General features: G+C 38.0%; 4 protein-coding genes across 7 annotated transcripts; 3 read left to right on the top strand and 1 right to left on the bottom strand.

The window, feature by feature from the left end:
- Nucleotides 1–6158: 6158 nt before the first annotated feature.
- On the top strand, nucleotides 6159–11532 carry LOC106300053 (auxilin-like protein 1). 3 transcript variants are annotated; one of them, XM_013736108.1, is made up of 8 exons: nucleotides 6159–6651; nucleotides 6774–10329; nucleotides 10408–10459; nucleotides 10546–10613; nucleotides 10696–10761; nucleotides 10858–10947; nucleotides 11039–11215; nucleotides 11299–11532. In XM_013736108.1, the coding sequence occupies exons 1-8, from the start codon at nucleotides 6299–6301 to the stop codon at nucleotides 11332–11334; spliced, it is 4398 nt and encodes a 1465-aa protein (XP_013591562.1). In that variant the 5' UTR covers nucleotides 6159–6298; the 3' UTR covers nucleotides 11335–11532. The 3 variants fall into 3 exon arrangements, with proteins under 3 accessions (XP_013591562.1, XP_013591563.1, XP_013591564.1); XM_013736109.1 differs by having other exon boundaries at nucleotides 10411–10459; XM_013736110.1 differs by lacking the exons at nucleotides 10696–10761; nucleotides 10858–10947; nucleotides 11039–11215; nucleotides 11299–11532 and having other exon boundaries at nucleotides 10546–10658.
- A 171-nt stretch (nucleotides 11533–11703) lies between these two features.
- Nucleotides 11704–13867, bottom strand: LOC106298452 (zinc finger CCCH domain-containing protein 16). 2 transcript variants are annotated; one of them, XM_013734580.1, is made up of 10 exons: nucleotides 13706–13867; nucleotides 13596–13632; nucleotides 13467–13550; nucleotides 13249–13352; nucleotides 13080–13175; nucleotides 12911–13004; nucleotides 12563–12839; nucleotides 12169–12487; nucleotides 12028–12100; nucleotides 11704–11933 (listed from the first exon to the last, which is right to left on the bottom strand). In XM_013734580.1, the coding sequence occupies exons 1-10, from the start codon at nucleotides 13741–13743 to the stop codon at nucleotides 11892–11894; spliced, it is 1164 nt and encodes a 387-aa protein (XP_013590034.1). In that variant the 5' UTR covers nucleotides 13744–13867; the 3' UTR covers nucleotides 11704–11891. The 2 variants fall into 2 exon arrangements, with proteins under 2 accessions (XP_013590034.1, XP_013590033.1); XM_013734579.1 differs by having other exon boundaries at nucleotides 13467–13632; nucleotides 13706–13865.
- A 448-nt stretch (nucleotides 13868–14315) lies between these two features.
- LOC106298491 (50S ribosomal protein L31, chloroplastic) lies at nucleotides 14316–15109 on the top strand. Its single transcript, XM_013734623.1, has 2 exons — nucleotides 14316–14532; nucleotides 14603–15109. The coding sequence occupies exons 1-2, from the start codon at nucleotides 14464–14466 to the stop codon at nucleotides 14963–14965; spliced, it is 432 nt and encodes a 143-aa protein (XP_013590077.1). The 5' UTR covers nucleotides 14316–14463; the 3' UTR covers nucleotides 14966–15109.
- A 1761-nt stretch (nucleotides 15110–16870) lies between these two features.
- LOC106298252 lies at nucleotides 16871–18281 on the top strand. Its single transcript, XM_013734346.1, has one exon. The coding sequence runs from the start codon at nucleotides 17105–17107 to the stop codon at nucleotides 17867–17869; it is 765 nt and encodes a 254-aa protein (XP_013589800.1). The 5' UTR covers nucleotides 16871–17104; the 3' UTR covers nucleotides 17870–18281.
- The last annotated feature ends 506 nt before the right edge of the window (nucleotides 18282–18787 follow it).

Consider the following 18787-nt stretch of genomic DNA (forward strand, 5'->3'; position numbering starts at 1 on the left):
TGTAAATGTCCGCTTGGTTACAGATTAATTTCGACTTATGCATATGTTTGTTGTGTTTGCATGTTCATTGCAGCAAGATTGGAACTGGGACCCTGCTTTCACCAATGATGTGCGGACAGCCTTTAATTTGCAGGCTAGAAAGCAGTACACGAGCAACGTGACTGAGTGGAAGAAAAAGTGGAGGCTGAAGAAGGATAAACCCATATGTCTGAATCAAGATGTGTGGGATGGGTTTAAAGCCTATTGGCAGCTTGATGCTACTGCACATATTGCAGCTACCAATTCTGTTAATAGAAGAAGCAAACGTGGTGGAAAAGGTGAAGCAGTACACAATGGTGGTGCTAAGACACGAGAGGAACGTGAGATAGAAATGGTAAGCGGTATCTTATTTTTTTCAATTTTATTAATTTCATCATATACATTGAACTGATACTCTTATATCATTTGTGTGTTTATTGGAAGACTGCTGAAAGGGGTGGAGTGCCACCAGATTGGTTAGAATTGATGAGGGATATGCACACCAATAAACAAACCGGTGAGGTTCAAGATCCTGTTGCGAGAGAGCTGTTGGCAACTCTGAGTAAGCTGAAGGAGGACAAAGAAGCACAACTTCAGCAGTCTCAGTTGTCTGCGAATGATGGATCTACGGCTTCTAACATGCTGTCCCGCGAAGAGATCAACCAACTGGTTCTCGAGGTATGTCTACTTTATGTGGTCAGTTGTTATTTTTTTTCTCCAGCCAAGAACTTAGAATTTTAGGATTCGTTCTCCAGCTGCTTGATATGTTAACAAGTTATATTTATAGTTCTTATAACATTTTTAATTCTTTTTACTCTTCTTTTGTAGAATGTTCCTATTAAGAAGGGTCGTCGGTATGGTATCGGTCGTACCTCCGAAGCTATCTCAACCTCATCATCTCAGCACTCAGTTTCTTCCTCAAGTATTCTTCAGTACATCGATCGGATGAAGACGGAGCTTGATGAAGAGCGGACAAAACGTCGAGCTATTGAGGAAGAGCTTCGTCGCGTGACCGTTTTCATTTCCAACCTTTGCCCCGAGCAGTTCTCTGCAACTCAAACCCAGCCGGACTCTGCAACCCAAAGCCCCGACGATCGATGTTTCTAGTAAGGAACTTTGGTTTTTTTTTTTTACTTGCTTGACCTTTGCCAACCGTTTTGGTATGTTTTTTTTAACTTGTTTTGGTGTGATTAATCACTTTGGTATGTTTGTACAATCTATGACCATGTAAATTAATTACTTTATGTATGTTTGTTTAACTTTGCAAATTTTATTATAAAAATTCGACTTTAAAAAATTTTATGTATGTTTTGTACATTTCAGTATTTTATATTTCAAACCGAAATAAGCATTTCTGACCGATGAACCTGTCAGAAATATCCGACCGATGAACCCGTCAAAACTTTCTGACCGTAATTTCCGTCAAAACTTTCCGACCGTTATTTCCGTCAATATTTTCTGACCGAAACACCCGTCAAACATTTCCGACCGCTATTATGGTCAGAAGTTTCTGACGGATATTTCTGACGGAAGTTCCGTCAGAAATTTCCGACCGAAATAATTCGTCGGTTTTCGGTCAGCCATTTTTGACCGTTTCTGACCGCAAAAAAAATTCTGACCATATAGATCTGACGGTCAGATCCGTCGGAAATCCGTCAAAGCAGGCCATTTCCGACCGTTTTCCAACGGATATGACGGTCAGAAATTACTCATTTTCTTGTAGTGAATATTAATGATTTAGTGTTCAATTTTATCTCAAGGTATACTACTTTTGAAGAAGCAATATTGTTTTGGGTTATTTTACTATATTCCTAGCAAATAAAAGATGAATTCGATCTGACAATGTCTACATCCTTGATGTCTATTTTGCAATAGATATATCATGGATGTATGTATGCATATAAAACACATGTTGCAGACTGTAAATCAAGGACTGGTTACAGGTTTGTGATCTGGGCCCTTATACACTGATTTAGAGGTTCATAATATGGGCCCTTATTGGGTCAATATATGATGGGTTTTCTTTTTGTGCACTAAGAGATGATGGTCTTATATTCATATAATCATGTCTTGTTGAAAACACAGCGAAGTAAGCATGTGGTTGGGTGTGAATATGCAATGCATATGGCTGAGAGATTCTCTCAGAGACTACTTTTACTAAGAAAGCAACTGAACATTACTTTAAAGATTATAAAACTTTGAAAAGCCATGGCAGATTATTAGGTTTCATGATGCCAGTGGCCTATCAAAAAGCTTGAAATATATTTTTCTTAATTATAAAAGCACGAAAATAATGACGCTATATTATTCTCGGTAGGCTCCATTCTGTTTTTGCTTTGACTGACATAATTAGATTCTCGATCTTTTTTTTTTTGTTCAACTATTAGATTCTCGATCTTAAAGCATTCTTTTACTTCCATTTTCTTCCAAAAAGCTTAACAAGAATTAACCCTAGATTTATTGTGCATCTTAGATCTCAATTGCCCAAAAGCTTACCATCATTTAATGTTTGCTCTTCTTTAACATTAATTTATTCATATTTTAACTTATGAGAATTATGAAGTTATAAATGATAATCTTACTTGTTTAAATAATTTAATTATATTACAATGAATCATTTTATAAAATTTACGCCGAACCATTTTATTTAATCTATACTAAAAACTAGGTAAGTTTATTCTTCACTAATTTATATAAATAATAATAAATTGACCTTTTATAATTAGAATTCAAACCTATAAATGTAAAAACATGTGTACACTCTTAGTTCATCATTTGTATGTTATAACATTACATAACTTACATGTTAAATGTGTGGTTGAATCTGTTTTATAAAAAAAATTATTTTGACACTTTTCAAAAAAAATAAAATTAAAAAGATTAAAAGTCATTTTATGTTTTCAATAATTATATTTATTCTAATAATTTTTTTAAAAATAAATATTTTTTTATAAGATCAATGCATTTTATCATTAATATTTAGATAAAAATATGTACAAATTACATTATAATTCTAAAGTGGAATCCTTTCAAATGACATGTTTAATTTTTTTTATTAGACAAAAAGAGTAACTGATAAGTGTCAATACTAATGAAAACCTAAGATTTACATGAGATTATACAGGTCTGTGAATGTTAATGAGTTTCTATAAATAAACAAGTTGGTAATTAGTAAATATACATGTATCTATATTCTAATCTGGCGCTCGATGTACAAATGGTTATACATACTCAAGAGTTAGGGCATCCATTCTCACTCAATTTTTTCCTCTAAAATAGAATAAAAGTGAATATGAAATAAAAAATGCTCCAATCCAACTTAATATCTCATTCCATAATGAAATTTACTCTATAATGAAATTTACTCCATAAATGGAATAATCTATTTTTTTTTGTTCATCACTCTATTATGAAATTGGAAATGAAGTAGAGTTAGAGCAATTTTATTTCATTTTCACTTTTACTCTGTTTTGGAGAAAAAAAATGCTCTTAGGAAGGTCAACATCACATATACACACACTTGCACATGAATGTTGCTACTTTTTTTCTTTTTCTTTTCCTGAGATGTCATTTTCGTCTGGATTCGTATTAGTCCTAATCATAATATAAATCACTAGATAGTATGGAAAAGGTATGTCGTTCGTTGGCGCATTATAATAGTAACATTATGTGATCAATGATCACTAAACAAATGATTTAATGTCACTTGGGGACCACTACCCGATACAAGATGTCTCTTCGATGTTTCTTCAAATAAACAGTATCAACTTTATGTTTGTGCTCTATATTCTCTAAGGAAACAAGAAACATAAACCTATGTTTATTTTCAGTAGGATTTTCCAATATTTAACTGTTTAAAACACTCAACGCGGTGATAGCTGGAACGATCTTGGAAATGGCAAAGTTTTTTTGGATTTTATTAAGTCTGTGAATAATGTTCATACTATTTTGGATAACATATGGATTTGTCGAGAAATGCATGACTTTCTTGCTCTTGGTGATTGCCAGCAACTATGAAGCTGTGAATCATTACATTTCTACAAAACGTGTGCATACATACGGTCATTCAATTCATATAATATACTAAGCTATAGTTGTTATAAATGTATATTTTTGTCGTATTTAACCTGGACCAGTCTGTGTAATCTAAACGTTTTGGACCACATCCCAAAAACCCACCAACCAAGAGGAAGCTTCAAATTCAAATCATGAATTTGAGTTATACTGTATGATAAATATTTGAACTATTGGTTTCACTTCAATTTTAAAATTTGTTGGAGTATATATAAAAATGTGGTGAATTGTTTTTCTTGTTATGAGTATGAGAATATGTGGGAAATTGGTGTGACAAGAATCCATGTCTTGTATCAAAACCATGTGATCATTCGAGATAAAGACATACACAACGGCTTAATACATACTTTTGTAATGCCACTTGTTTTCTACCCCTTCTTGTTCTTGTTTTTTTGCACGATCAGCATTTAATTTTTTTTATCAGTATGTAAATTAACCAAACTTTATTACAGGATCGTAGTTACCTCATTACATCATCATAATAAAATTAAAAAAAATTAAGATATCGTTGTATAAAACTCAAATCCGCCGTGTTATTGTAACGTATCAAGTTGTAACACGGAGCATTGCGTTTTAGTAGAGTCGAATTCAGATGAAAATATTGTAGAAATGAATATTTAAGATCATGATTAATGCAAGTCTCTTAGAGATGATCTCTTAGCGAATATAAGAAACGTCTCTTAGTTTTTAACTAAAAAAAATTAAGAGACGTCTTTTAAATAAATAAGAGAAGTTTCTTAGGTTTTTTAGTTAAAAGTTAAGAAACGTTTTTTATCTTTTGCTAAGAGATCTTCCTTGAGAGACATACATTAATCATGTCCTAACTACTTTGTTGAGTTTAACATAAACCATATTATTGTTTAATTATCCCAAGAAAAGACTGAAATATGACAAACGGGCAAGAGCCTAGCAATGCCTAACGGTCGCCAAAGTACAGAGAATCATAGCTTTCACTATGCTACATAATATTCCGAAAATAACCCTTACATCATTTCATTGTTTTTTTTTCAACGTTACATCATTTCATTGTTAATAGAAGTTCTAATGTAGGTTTGACTCTACTTTTCTTTAGGTTTGCTAATGTAAAATGCCATATTGTGCAGCATGTAAAAAGCCATATTGTCTAGCATGTTAAACGCCATATTGTCCAGCATGCTAAACACCACATTGTCATATCTGCTATTTATTTGTATTATTGCAAAGCTAAATTAGATTGGCGTGTGGAATAGGTTTGATTTCACACAATGAATAATACCCAACCCACTAAATAATATCGCATGAAGACAAAAAACAACAACTACAAAATGGCTACCAATCTGCAGTTATTTAAAACGCTAAAGCATCTTAGAGTATTAAATAATATGCTACCAATAACATAATGAAAGTGATTGACCGACACATGTTAACGTTAATTTGCTTTTATAGTACCCAAGTAGCAATTAGAGAAAACTTGGAAAAATATTTTTTTTTTCCAACGTTGATGATACACTTCTTCCTTTATAAATTACACTTTCTTAATATTAATTGACTAAATAACCCTCTATAAAACTGAAGGGTAAGTTTATATAATATATGTTAAAACTAAAATCAAAAGTTTGGATCATTAATATATTTTCTCATATTCTAGAAAATAACCAACGGTCCAGGACCAATATTCTTTTGTCAAGACAATCAAAATCGTTGTTTACTACAAGACAATCAATATTTTGGTGACACTAAACCAACTAATTTATAATTATGTTTAAACCTATAGATTTAGAAATATACAGTGAATTGTAGGCTTTATGATCCTATAATTTTTTTTTTAAATCTGGAAAAAATGTCTTATTACATACATAGATATTTATATGTATAAAGAATTAATTTTCAAAACGCAAAAAAAATCTGAAAACACAAACAGAGTATTTTTCAAATAATCCCCAAAAAATAATACGGAACAGATCGTACGTCGCGATTATACTTGTCAACTAGTAGTATTTACGGACAGTCATTATTTCTTCACGCGCTTTGTCCAATTATTAAATAATTTATTTATATTACATTAAAAAATATCTACGCAGAAAAAAAAAAACACAGCTCATATCTCTTCTCTTCTCTTCTCTCTCTACCTCTGCAGATTTTTCTACTGCAAAGAGGAGACAAACCCCCAAAGAGAGAAGGAAGAAGAAGAAGAAGAAACCCTTAAAACCCTAACGAAGTCCTCTCGATGGAGTACGAGAAGCCTCCCTCTGCTACTACTTTCTCCAGGAAGATGACTAGCCGTAGCCACAGCCTCAGCCTCAGCTTCGGCGCAAACACCGTATACGACGGCGTTTTCTCTTCTCCGGCGAACGCGAAGTCTCCTCTCGTCGATTACGGCGAGATATTCCGCGGCTCGGGTCCTTCTCCGTCCTCGATTCCGTTTCTCGATGTCCCCGAGCTCAACGTTGGTAAGGTTAAAGTCGATGTAAGGAGCTCCAAGCTCGATTACTCTTCTGTGTTCGGAGGGTTCGGAGGTTGCGGTGATTTCGCTGTTACTCCCAACGAAGTGATCGTTAGGCCTGAGAAGAAGGAAAGAAGGTAACTTTTTTTGTTCTCTCTGCTTAAAGGCGCTGCCTTTATCACAAGTTGATTAGCTTTGGCTCTCTGTAGTTGAATCTGAGTGAAAAGTTAAACACTTTGTTTGTTGTTTCAATGTGTAGGAGTCGTAGGAAAGGTGGAAGCTCTTCTGAGGAGGTCAAGAATCTAACTTCTTCACCTGAGATGGTTAGGATGAAGCATTCTGATATATTACCACACCAGACAAAAGAGAATGTGACAGCTCATCTTACTCAAGTTCAAGCTGTGCCTAGTCCTAGTCCTACTCTGGTGGTTGGTGAGGTTAGTCCGTTGCAGAAGATTGTCCAGGGCAGTGAGAATGGGACTACTTGCTCTAGTCACGTTCCCATTGTAGCTGCTCCTACTCAAGTGGTTGATAACATTATTAGTCCGTTGCTGAAGATTGGTCAGCGCAGTGAGAAGGGGACTATTCGTTCTGGTCAGGTTCCTGTTGTGGCTGCTCCTACTCAAGTGGTTGATAACACGAGTTTGTTGCAGAAGGTTGAAAGTAAAGCACCTATTCCATCAGTTGAGGAAGTCCAGGCTTCTAGAAAGCGGAGATCTAAAACTGAGGTGGATTACGAGAAGATCTTTGTTCGAGATGAATGCAGCACGCGTGATAACTACTCCACGTGCAAGGCTGATTCTATTGCTGAGCGTCGGGATGTGAAACCACCTTCCAGCTTGCTGCAGCGTACACTCAATGGAGCTTCTGAGAGATCTATGGGTTTCAGTTCAGGGCTTCCGGAGAGGTTTCATCAAGCTGAAGATGATGATGATGATTCTCCGAGTTCACCTCCGTTCTTTGATGCTGAAACAGATGTTGATTCTTCTGCTGCTGAGTCTTCCGCGGCGTTGAAAAAGGCTTTAGAAGAGGCTCAAGTGAGGATGAATATCGCAAAACAAATGATGGAAAGGAAGAAATCAGGTTTTCGCAGTTCCGCTAAACTTAAGTCTTTTGATGAGTCCCCTAAAGTTGAAGTAAGAACCGAAGCTGTGGTAAGTTCTCAAGTTGAAGACAAGAGGGACGAGAAAGTTGAAGAAAAAACAGAAGAAAGCAGTCCTCAAGTTCTTGGTGAAGTGGTGAACTCTTCAGAGCAATCATTCTCAAACGAGGGAGATCAACATGCAAAAAGAGCACGGAAGCAGTGGGATGTTCCTGAAGGACTTTTAAATTCAACCTCAGACCATAAGCAGCAAGAGGTCGAAGAGGTGAAGCTAGAAGAGGAACAAGCCAGAAGAGCTCGAAAACACTGGGACTTACCTGGAGGGATATTCAAATCAGTTATGAATAGTAAGAAGCCGGAGCCAGAAAGCCTTGCACCAGCCAAACCTGAAACTGATACGAAACAAGAGGCGCAACCATTGACTGAGAATCCCTTCTATACATTTGGACAGCTGGGTAGTAAAATAAAAGGTGTTGTAGAGGCCTTCACGGGAAGCAAGGTTTCACAAAAGAATGAGACACATGGAACGGAGGAGGAAAGATCTATCCTCCCTCAAATGGTTCACTGTGAAGAAGGCGACTCACAAGAGATGTTAGCTAAAGCGGAGGAGATCCTGCAACAAACTGAGTGTAAAGGCGAAATCAAACAAGAAGAGAAGTCTGAATCCAAAATGTCTACTCTTGCGGAAGAGTGTTCAGAGAAGATGGAGAAAGAAACAGGATGGCAAGTTAAAACTTCTTGCGAGTCCGAAGATGGACCTGAGTGTGGTGTAATAGTTTTCCAAGAAACCTCTGACCCAACTTACAGTTTTCTAGATCAGGAGGGTGAGAATGAGATAGTTTCTAGGCCGCAGGAGATGTTAGTTAGTCCTGATGATACCAAACCATATGTAAGGGAAGTGGAAGAGATTCCAACACCTAATGAGAGTTGGAGTAAAACTCAATTAGATGAAAGTGTTGGAACTATGGTGTCTTTTGCGTCAGAAAACACTCCTGAGCCAGGAAACACACACGAGGAGACAGAGCACAAGGCTCCCAGGCGAAGAAGAGTTTGGAAGACCTCTGAAGACGTCTACAATATGATAAGGGCCCCGAAGGGAAACAAAAGGCATTGGCAGCTACCAAGTGTTGAAACAGAAACTACGCAGAGGTCCTTTCAAATCCATGATACTAGCGAGGAAACAGAAAGCACATCTGAGCAAGCCAGTGATTCAGGATTGCAAGAAAATTGGACCGTTCTTAAACAAATGTTTAGGCAGATGTTCCAGACAGCAGATACTACAAAGGGCGAGGATGAAGCTTATTGCTTAGTGGAATCTGAGAAGGATAATATTGATATCCATCAAAAAGCTGGAGACGATATTGGAAAAGAAACTTCTTACTGCCAAATTACTGGTACAGATAGATATGAACAGAATGAAGTGGAGACGGAGGATAAAGTCTATGCACATACCGTAGAAGATGAAGAATTAGAGTCGGCACAAGAAACAAACTGTAGAGAAGAGGAAGAAGGTAAAGGAGAAGAGCCGGATGCTACTGGAATGGCTAGTGACCAAGAAGGTGAATATGTACCGGAAGTGTTTGAAGAAGCTGGCTGGGCTCAAGGACTCTCTGAACTCGATGAGAGCAGAGAGCGTCAAGATTCTCGTGCTGAAATGCTTGAATATGATCGTAGTGAGACGGATTCAAACAAATCTTGCGAGAAATTTGACCAAACGCGGGAACTAGCAGAGGAAGCCAAGAACGATTGTAGCGTAGATACTGACACCAGCAGGTCATCTTTTGAAACTAGACAAGGTGATTCACATACTGAGGAGGTTGGCTTCGAGCAAGATCTCAGGGATCAGTTCCATGAGAAAAACAGCGCTGCGAGTAGCACGGAAGAGCACGTTGAAGAAATGGATTCTGATTCAATTCAAAGTGGTTGGAGCGTTGTAGATGATGAAGATAAAATCAAGTCTTATGTGGAGGAAAGTTTGGCTGGTGGAGGGGCAAGTAAGGTTGAAGAAATAGAGGAAACCAAAGAAGAATCTGATGACATGGAAACAAGTGCAAGTGAAGAGAACAGTGAAGATAAGACGGAACAAGAGCACCGGTTTGAGTGTCAAAAGGAGGAAGTAGATCGAAACAATGTAGAGCCAGCCGAGTCTTCCTGTTGTTTGCCCAAAGGAGACGAAGAAATTGGCGCAGCAGCTGATATAAACATGAAAGAAAATGAGGGAGAGGAGAGTTGTCGATCATCTACTTCTGATGCTTCACAAAAAGAAGCAGAGCGAGTTGAGAAACATCTGAAAAAGAAAGATGAAGCAAAAGAAAAAGAAAGAGCGAAAGAGAAAGAGAGATCAATGGTAGAAAGAGCTATCCGTGAAGCTCGGGAAAGAGCGTTTGCTGATGCTAAGGAAAGAGCAGGAAAAGCAGCAATGGAGAAAGCAAAGGCGAGAGTTCCCCGAAGAGTGGCTTCCGATGGTCCAAGGAGATCAGAGAAGGCATCTGTTGAGGTAAATGATAAGTTGTCATCAGCTGAGAAGGCTTCAATGCAAGCCAAACTCAGAGCCGAGCGTGCTGCTGTAGAGAGAGCACTCTCTGAGGCCAGAGAACGTGCGCTAGAAAAAGCATTGTCAGGTAAGTTTGATGCTTCTCAAACGAGAAGTTATGGTGGCAGCAAGTCTTTTGGCTCTTCTGGTGATAGACGAGGCTCCTCATCCTCATCTTCTGTGAGTTTCAACCCCTCTTTTGATATGAATATCCATCATTTAACTTATCTGACAAATCTCTCATGTAATATTGTGAAGCAGGGTACAGAGAACAAAAGTTCGGGTCCTTCTAGTTCTTCAAACCAGACTGGTAGGTCTCTATAGATGTATATACATCGTTGTTTCCAAAATGTTTAATCTGTACACTGACCTGTACATTTGATTTGATTGATGAAGCCAAAGGTGAGCCAATCCAGAGATGCAAAGCTAGATCTGAGAGACACCAGAGAACATCTGAGCGTGCGGTATGTACACCCATCTGTTCATCTGTTTAGTGTAATCCCATTTTCTCTGCTGAAACATGTATGTGTGTTGCTACCATTCCAGGCAGAAGCTCTTGCAGAGAAGAAACTTCGTGATCTCAAAGTCCAGAAAGAGGAGGCAGAGAGAAATGTAAGACACATAGACAGTTCTCGTCATCTTCAGATAATTCTTATATACACACATCTTTGTAATTTGGTTTCTCTTCTTCTTTAATTGGAATTGCAGAGGCTCTCGGAAGCTCTTGATGCTGATGTAAAACGGTGGTCGAATGGAAAGGAAAACAACCTGCGGGCATTGCTCTCAACACTCCAATATGTAACTGTTTCTGCTCCTTAGCTCTGAACTTCATGAAACATAGAGATCAGTCTTTAACGTTTATTGTCCTGTGGTGTTTGATGATTTGCAGATACTTGGAGCAGAGAGTGGATGGAAACCAATCCCTCTCACTGATCTTGTTTCAAGTGCTTCTGTGAGAAAAGCTTACCGGAAGGCAACTCTTTACGTTCATCCCGACAAGCTTCAACAACGTGGCGCATCCACACAACAGAAGTACATTTGCGAAAAGGTTTTTGACCTTCTCAAGGTTCGTCTCTCTATCTCCAACTCTTCGATATATCAATTCTATGTGCAAATAAGTATCTAACCTGCTTCGTTCTTATTCTCCAGGAAGCGTGGAACAAATTTGGTGCAGATGAACGATAAGTAAGATGGTGTGAACCTTTATCCTATTATCAGCAGTGACCCTAAAAATCAGAACTAACCAGCTCAAGAACCTAAACAAGTAACATGATCAAGCTATGATATGGGATGTAGACAGATCTAGAGATGTAATAACCAATAATATAAACATTTGTATTCATGAGTCATATATATATAAAAGTAGAAGCTCATTCTTATTCCCAGCTAAAGCATCCACACTATTATTCATCAATCAATGTTTCTCAAACTAAGGTTAATACCCTTCATTAAATGGCACACCAGCAGAATAGCTACATTCAGTGGACTAGTCAACTTCACAATCATCCGTGTAAAAAGATTCATATACATGAGAATGCTGGCCAATGGTATAAAGGGTTTTTCGTTAAAGGCTTCAATAGTTTGTTTTTTTGGTTAACAAAATCATTACACAAACGATCATAAGAAAATTGACAGAAGTCATTTAGAAACACTTCCCTAGACGTAATTTCAAAACTTCAATTTCACCTAAAAGAACAAAATGAGCTTCTCTGCTACAGAGAAGCAACAAATGACACTTTTCTTTATCGATGAACAAATGCATCAGGCGGCGCTTGCTCCGGAATCTGCAGGAACAAAATCACCAAAACAGTCTTTAACTATTATTGTTTTGGCAGTAAAATTTTATGACTAACTTCAAAGATTTTAAGCAAATTTTACCTCTCCTGGATTCCATTTCTCCTTTAACCAGATGCTATTATCAACAGGGGCACCTCCTGCTTGCAGCTCGGTTCTGCAAGATATTCTATTAGTCCATCAGTTCTACAAGGTGGAAAATCTGGAAATAGAATGAACACTTACCCGGAAGGTGTGTTTGTTGTGTCTACAGCTTGAGAAGTGAAAGATGCAACAGGGGAATTGAAACTAAAACCGGTCTGATTATTCTGGTTAGTGTTAAAAGCCGGCGTTGGAGTTACTGAAGGAAAGATGCTGCTGTTCTGTGGAGGTGTGGAGAGTCCTGGCCCAGGTCCAAACGATGCTGGCTGACTCTGGAAACCAGAGGGAGCAACCGGTCCAGGTCCAAACGATGCTGGCTTGAACGATACTGATGGTTGGAAACCAGATGGAGCAGCTGGTCCAGGTCCAAACGATGATGGTTGACTCAGGAAACCAGAAGGACCTGTGATCATTTGCAAAAGAGGTTTAAGATGACTGAGTCTCAGCAAATCTGAACAAACGAAAAAAAAACAAGTACCTGAAGGAGCAGGTTGAGGAGTGTTGACGCTGAAAGCATTAGGTTGTTGATTAAACCGTCCAAAAGGATTAGGAGTTCCACCACCAGCATTGGTGTTTGGGAATAATGCTGGTTGTTGGTTGAAGGCAGAGAATCCCCCTGGAGAGGCGTTGACCTGAGTAGCTGGTGGGAAGATACTAGGAGTTTGATTGGATGTAGCAGCGCCTCTGTATGGACTCCTTAGAAAGTTTTCAAACTCAGCTACTTTAGCATTTTGCAAGTTCCTCTCCCTTTCAACCTATACAATGGCATCATTGTTAGCAAAAAGAGGAGACATGATTGTGTGTTTAAGAAAGATTAAAATCTCACAATAGACTGTAGAGGTACTCCTCGTTTGGATTCTTCATACGCCATGGCACGTAACTCTTCGTAGCTGATATCACCAGAAACGTCACAAGGAAGGCTACAAGGAGTAAAAGAAAAAAAAAAAAAGATTAGAAAACGTTATAAAGAATGGTGGATGTAAAGATAGACATACTGTTTGCAGTGAGCGTAGCAAGTGAGCTTCCACATGGGTCTCTCATTCTTAAGATCCTCTTGAATCACCCTCTTACACGCAGCAGGATCCGTGCATCTTCGCAAAGTAAACAACAACAGGTCAAAAGAAAGATACTTAAAAGTAAACTAGGCATATGATAAACACTCACTTATGGTCAGCCTGCTGAGTCTGTTTACTAGACTGCTGCGTAGAAGAAGAAGCACCACCACCACTACCACTAGAAGGATTACGTTGCCATGTATTCTGAAAAGGCTGAAAGCATCATCACCATGTCAACCAATTTGATTCAAAGATGCTATCTTTTCTTCAAGAAGAGTTACATTATAATAAAAAAAAATCAAAACTTTAATCTGAAAAAGGCATAACCTGCTGAGACTGATTTGGTCTGTTGGAGTTGGAACCGCCTTGTACACCAAATCCAAAAGGGTTGTTCGAAGTCTTGTTCTGTTGCTGCTGTGTGCCGAAGCCGAAGGGGTTGTTTGGTATAGTTTGTTGTGGATGAAGGTATCTACATCTTTCTCCATACCTACAACTGCAAGAACAACAACAAACGATGAATCAAACAACTTGGAAACGAAGAGAAGGAGAGATCAAAGAAAGTTTACCTGCCCTGCTGAAAGTTTCTGCACAACTCTTTTCTCATACTCGCTTCAAACCTTCGACCAAGTGTAAACCTTTTCTTGGGTGTTAAATATTAATCTCTTTTTCAAAGAAAGAGTTAGCGTCGAATCGACGACGAAGTAGACTGGTTTCCAGGTTTTCGGGTCGGATTGAGGTTAGTCTTAATTGGATCCGGGTCTTTTGAGTTAGAGGATTTTAGACCGATGGAGGAGGTTTACTCGGTTCAGAATCGGTTTAGTTTCAAATATTTTGTACATATATAGACATCCAAGAAATTTATGTATCATTTCAGTTCTATTTTTAAATATAATTAAAAGTAAATTTATATCATCAAAAGTATATAAATTTCTAGTAAATAAAAAAATTAATATTTAAAATTTATAGTACTTAAATGAAATGAAAATTACAAATATACATTCATTATAACAATCACAAAAATATAGGCAATAAACACATAAAATTGAAAATATGGTATTGAGGTTTTCGAATCAGTTCTTATTGAATCTGAATCCACTCAAGTTAAATTTTTTATCCAATCCGTATTTTTATTAAAGAAATTTAGACACATGTTTATCTATAAAATTCTAGAATAATTTCAACTGGTCGGTTCCGGTTCAAATAAATATAAACGTAATTTAAGCCTCATCAGCCTCTTTCGCCTTATCTATCGTTAGATGCTTCTTCTTCTCCACCACCACCACCAGTGAGAAAGAGATAGAGATAGTGCTCAAAGCGATAAAAAATGGCGGTTTCTCTCCCGAACTCGTTCCTCCAGATCAACCCATGCGCTCCTTCTCTGGTAGCTAGAAAGGTAAAATCTTTCTCTATACTCTCCTCTCCTTACTCAAATCACTAAACCAATTGTGGGGGGATTCCAATAGCCGGTTAAGGCGGCAGCGATTGGCGCGAGAGGAGGAGGAAGTAAACCGTCGGTGGTTCAAATAACGTGCAGGAAGAAGGATTTGCACCCCGAGTTTCACGAGGACGCCAAGGTCTACTGCAACGGGGAGCTCGTGATGACCACGGGAGGGACCAAGAAAGAGTATGTCGTCGATGTTTGGTCCGGTAACCACCCGTTTTACCTCGGGAACAGGTCGGCTCTGATGGTTGATGCTGATCAGGTCGAGAAGTTCCGTAAGAGGTTCGCGGGGCTGTCGGAGATTATGGAGATTCCGGTTCTGAAAGGAGAGATCGTGTTGCCGACCAAGAAGAGCAAAGGTGCTGGCAAAGGGAAGAAGAAGTGATGAGACTTTACAATGTTTTCTGGTAAAAGTTTTAGATTTGTCTCTTTTTTTTTTTTTTTATTCAATTAAAAGTGGACTGCTTTGGCTGTTGAATTTGTATGTTGCTTTTCTTCTGAATGCAAATGATTATGCTTTATTTTGATATTGTGTTTGTTGTTACAATGCATATAGAATGTGTCATTTGCCACAGCTGGTGATAGTCTTATTGCACTTATATCGTTTAGGCATGAACTAGATGGTTAGTGCGACTGTGTTTGTTGTCTAGCGTTTGATTTGTTGCTTGAGATCATTGCTCTAGCACTCTTCCAGTCAAGAGTTGCAATATTTTGGGCTAGATCATGGTTTATGCAAATGTGTGGGCATGTTATTAGCCAAGAACATGAACTGTGACTCGGTGTTTTTATCATACATATATTTACAACAAACACGTCAATGTAGTGACTTGTAAACACACAAAGTGAACTTTATTAGTGAGCAGTTGAGCACAATCTAGCATTGAGGGTTTGCTTAAGATAACAAATAAGACAGTTATTGAAAGCTGAAGATTCACAGAACTCGAAGGGTTGTTTCTGTTGTCATGCCCCAGTACAATGCCATCCTCATTTGAAGTGTGAAAGGCACACACTAATTAGTGGGCTTTTTATCTGTTGTGGATTATTATTAATGTGACGGGAAGCAATGCCTAGCCAACTGTTTTTGGTAGACGGTCAGGCCCAATCAACCGTTTATTGCATATAGATTGGAGTTGGATCATAACGCTCGAAATTTTCTTTAAACACTCATTCAAAACATGAAAACAATATCGATTTAGATCAAATGTTTTGGTTTCCTGTCCCTTGAACTTAACACAAGAAAGATCAAGATTTGGGTTAGTTGAACATTATGTCTTAACGAAATCTAATTAGTTTTTTGATCATGTTGGAATAATTCAGTCTGACGTTCGGTTTATGTCGGATTAAATAAATGTTAAACAGATTGTTATTAGTCCAAATAATGCAGTCGTTTGTCCCCGCCAGTATCAGACAGTGTTAAGCTCTGTTGCTACACCAAAGCAGTATTTGTCTGCTAAAAGTTTAGCTCCCTCTAGTCTACAAATGTATCATGTATGCATCAAACTATTATCAAGCTTTAAAACAATATTTGTGTACATAAACCAGAAGTTCTCTTCGTGCATGTGAGTCATCTCATTTCACGTGATTCTCTACCATTTGCGCAACTTTTTGTATTTCAAATCCATGAACCTCGTAAATGTATGTCTGTGGATAAGTTTGTTGCTCTTTTACTCTGTCGGCGCGTGACTTTCACATGTCTTTTTGAAACTTTACAAGTGGCTTCATGGGCTGCAAGCCTGCAAATGCTTAAATAAGTCCATGTCTAATAAACTTTCACATGTCTGAATATTTTGTTAGAAATGGCACCGTTAATTTATGGTAAGTTGAAATATTTGTTTTTTCAAACACATGGTAAGTTGAATTTTTATTTTTAAACACATGGTAAATTGAAAATATATTCAGTATATATATACGATAGGAAACTGTATTTTCAATCTCATCATCTACATGCAAGTTTCCATAGAGAAAATATTATGTTGAGATAGTATAATAATAACTAATTATGGAAAAATGGCAATTAGTAGACAAACTAATCATTGTTTTCATAGACAAGAGACAAAACATTGCAAGGAAAACAAAAAAGAATTCTCCAAGTTACTACATTTCATATATTTAAAATATCAAGAAAAATGAAAAAAAAAATATATGTTGCTACCATTATTGGTTGAATACATAAAACTATATACTAATTTTTTTGTATTATTTAAAAAAACCAAAAAATATATATTTTAATTAAACATTTAAATGAAAAGAGGCATGCATGCATTCAGAACGGTCTATATAAATAGGAACCTGTATCACAGTGTGTCAGTGATCTTCCCTCCCCAATCGAATATTCTACCGATCGCTTTACTTTCCCGAATTCAAAAATTTCCCGGAAAATTTGTAAAGAATCGTTACTTTCCCGATTCATTTCCTCCAGTGATAACCTAACATCTTCATCGTATTCCAACTTCTCCCTACATAAAAACCAAAGCATTAGCTTTTTCAATTACCACACGGAAACAAAACAAAGCAGAAAAAAAACATGACGAAGAAGCAGCAGCTCGATGGCGTGGAGGCGGAGAAAGCGGAAGCGATGAGGAGATACAACAACCAGAGACGGTTCAGGAACATCGTACGAGCAGCCGCCGTAGCTTTCTTCTGCTACTTGTGGTTTCCCACGCTACAAGCTGCCTGCGATTGGTTTAACCGAACCGGAGCGGTTATTAATTTAACCAACCGCGCGCTCGTCTTCTTCTTCGTTAACGTACTCGTCGGTTCGATCTTCCTTCTATCTCGCGATCACGGCGACGAAGATAGTAGGAGTGTTGGTAGTAACGAGCCAGACCTATACGATCAGTACACCTCCTTCTCCGCCGTAACCGTAGCCGTAACCGCCTCCGATGAAGATGATTCGAAAAAGAAAATCGTTCCGACGTTTATCACGGTGGTCCATGAGGAGGAGGAGGTGGTTGCGGAGAAGCAAATCGTTCCGGCGGAGGAGGAGGTGGTTGTCGAGGCGGTTACAACGGAGAATAAGGTTATCCGGCCGGCGACGGAGTTTCGGAGGACTGAGTCGGAGAGGAGGAAGGGGAATAAGAGGGAGGTGACGAAGATTCGGAGGACTGAGTCGGCGAACGCGGCGATCGAGAGGTTGAACAGCGAGGAGTTTCGTTTGAAGGTGGAGGCGTTTATAATGGAGAAGAAGAGATGTCTTGTTCAGGAGAAAAACGACGTCGTTGGATGGAGAGAAGATGGTTCTTATGGACTTGAGCTCGTTGGTGCTGACTCAAGCCATGGGTCGTGCTAAATAGATATGACGATAACATCAATTGACTGAGAAAATTAAAAGTTGTTCTCTTTTAGTCACAAAATGGATGTAGTTTTCTCTTATATTAAAAACTAACACCATGATTAACCCGGGTTCTTAGAAAACTAAGAACCAGCTCTTAGAGTCCTTATTTAAAAACCGGTTCTTAGCTTTTTTCAGTTAAAAGTTAAGAAACAGTTTCTTAACTTCCGCTAAGAAACTCACTCTAAAAAACTCTAAAAACTCCGGGTTAATCATGGTCTAATACTACCTTTCAACGTGGTTGCATTGCATTTTCTATGGTATTTATAATGAACCTAATAACGTAGCTACCAGTCAATGTTATCTTTATATGAAACGGGCAACTTGTAAACTTATCGTAGTCAATTCAATTACATACAGTATTATCCTTGGATTCTTGCCAACTGCTTGATCGTTGCATTTTAATTTTGGTCACATAACTTGTTTATGCTTTGGGCTTTTGCATGTGATTTATAGTTTAATAAAACTTTAGGTCAGGTTCATTTATCCACTTGCGAAAATTGGTGGAGGAACTCATTGTGGTCCTACATAAACAAATAGCAGCAATCTGAAGCACAGCTTATACTAGGCATGGGCGTTCGGGTCTTCGGGTCGGGCTCGGGCCGGTTTCTTTTGGGTCCGGATCTTTTCGGGTCCTAAATATTTAGATCCAATAGGTACTTAGAAATTTTCGGTTCGGGTCCGGGTCGGTTCGGGTCTATAATTAAAATACCCATAAAATATCAGTAATTTTTCGGGTCCATATCGGGTCCGGGTCGGGTTCTGGTATTTAGGATCTGAAAAAAACATGATATACCCAATTCCATCAACTTTAGTTGAATATTTGTCATATATATCTAAAATTGTACAAAACAACTTAAATGAAACTATTAATAA

The sequence above is a fragment of the Brassica oleracea genome, chromosome C6 (genome assembly GCF_000695525.1).
Source record: "Brassica oleracea var. oleracea cultivar TO1000 chromosome C6, BOL, whole genome shotgun sequence".
In the NCBI taxonomy this organism is placed as follows: domain Eukaryota; kingdom Viridiplantae; phylum Streptophyta; class Magnoliopsida; order Brassicales; family Brassicaceae; genus Brassica; species Brassica oleracea.

Excerpts from the sequence above, each read along its gene's own strand:
- LOC106298252 (XM_013734346.1), top strand. The coding sequence starts at position 17,105 with ATGACGAAGAAGCAGCAGCTCGATGGCGTGGAGGCGGAGAAAGCGGAA.
- LOC106300053 (XM_013736108.1), top strand. The coding sequence starts at position 6,299 with ATGGAGTACGAGAAGCCTCCCTCTGCTACTACTTTCTCCAGGAAGATG. Across the intron at positions 10,948-11,038 it reads TGCTCTCAACACTCCAATAT|ATACTTGGAGCAGAGAGTGG; the intron begins GTAACTGTTTCT and ends GATGATTTGCAG. Across the intron at positions 11,216-11,298 it reads AGGTTTTTGACCTTCTCAAG|GAAGCGTGGAACAAATTTGG; the intron begins GTTCGTCTCTCT and ends CTTATTCTCCAG.
- LOC106298491 (XM_013734623.1), top strand. The coding sequence starts at position 14,464 with ATGGCGGTTTCTCTCCCGAACTCGTTCCTCCAGATCAACCCATGCGCT. Across the intron at positions 14,533-14,602 it reads CTTCTCTGGTAGCTAGAAAG|CCGGTTAAGGCGGCAGCGAT; the intron begins GTAAAATCTTTC and ends GGATTCCAATAG.
- LOC106298452 (XM_013734579.1), bottom strand. The coding sequence starts at position 13,743 with ATGAGAAAAGAGTTGTGCAGAAACTTTCAGCAGGGCAG. Across the intron at positions 13,353-13,466 it reads GACCAAATCAGTCTCAGCAG|CCTTTTCAGAATACATGGCA; the intron begins GTTATGCCTTTT and ends TGATGCTTTCAG. Across the intron at positions 13,176-13,248 it reads ACTCAGCAGGCTGACCATAA|ATGCACGGATCCTGCTGCGT; the intron begins GTGAGTGTTTAT and ends TACTTTGCGAAG.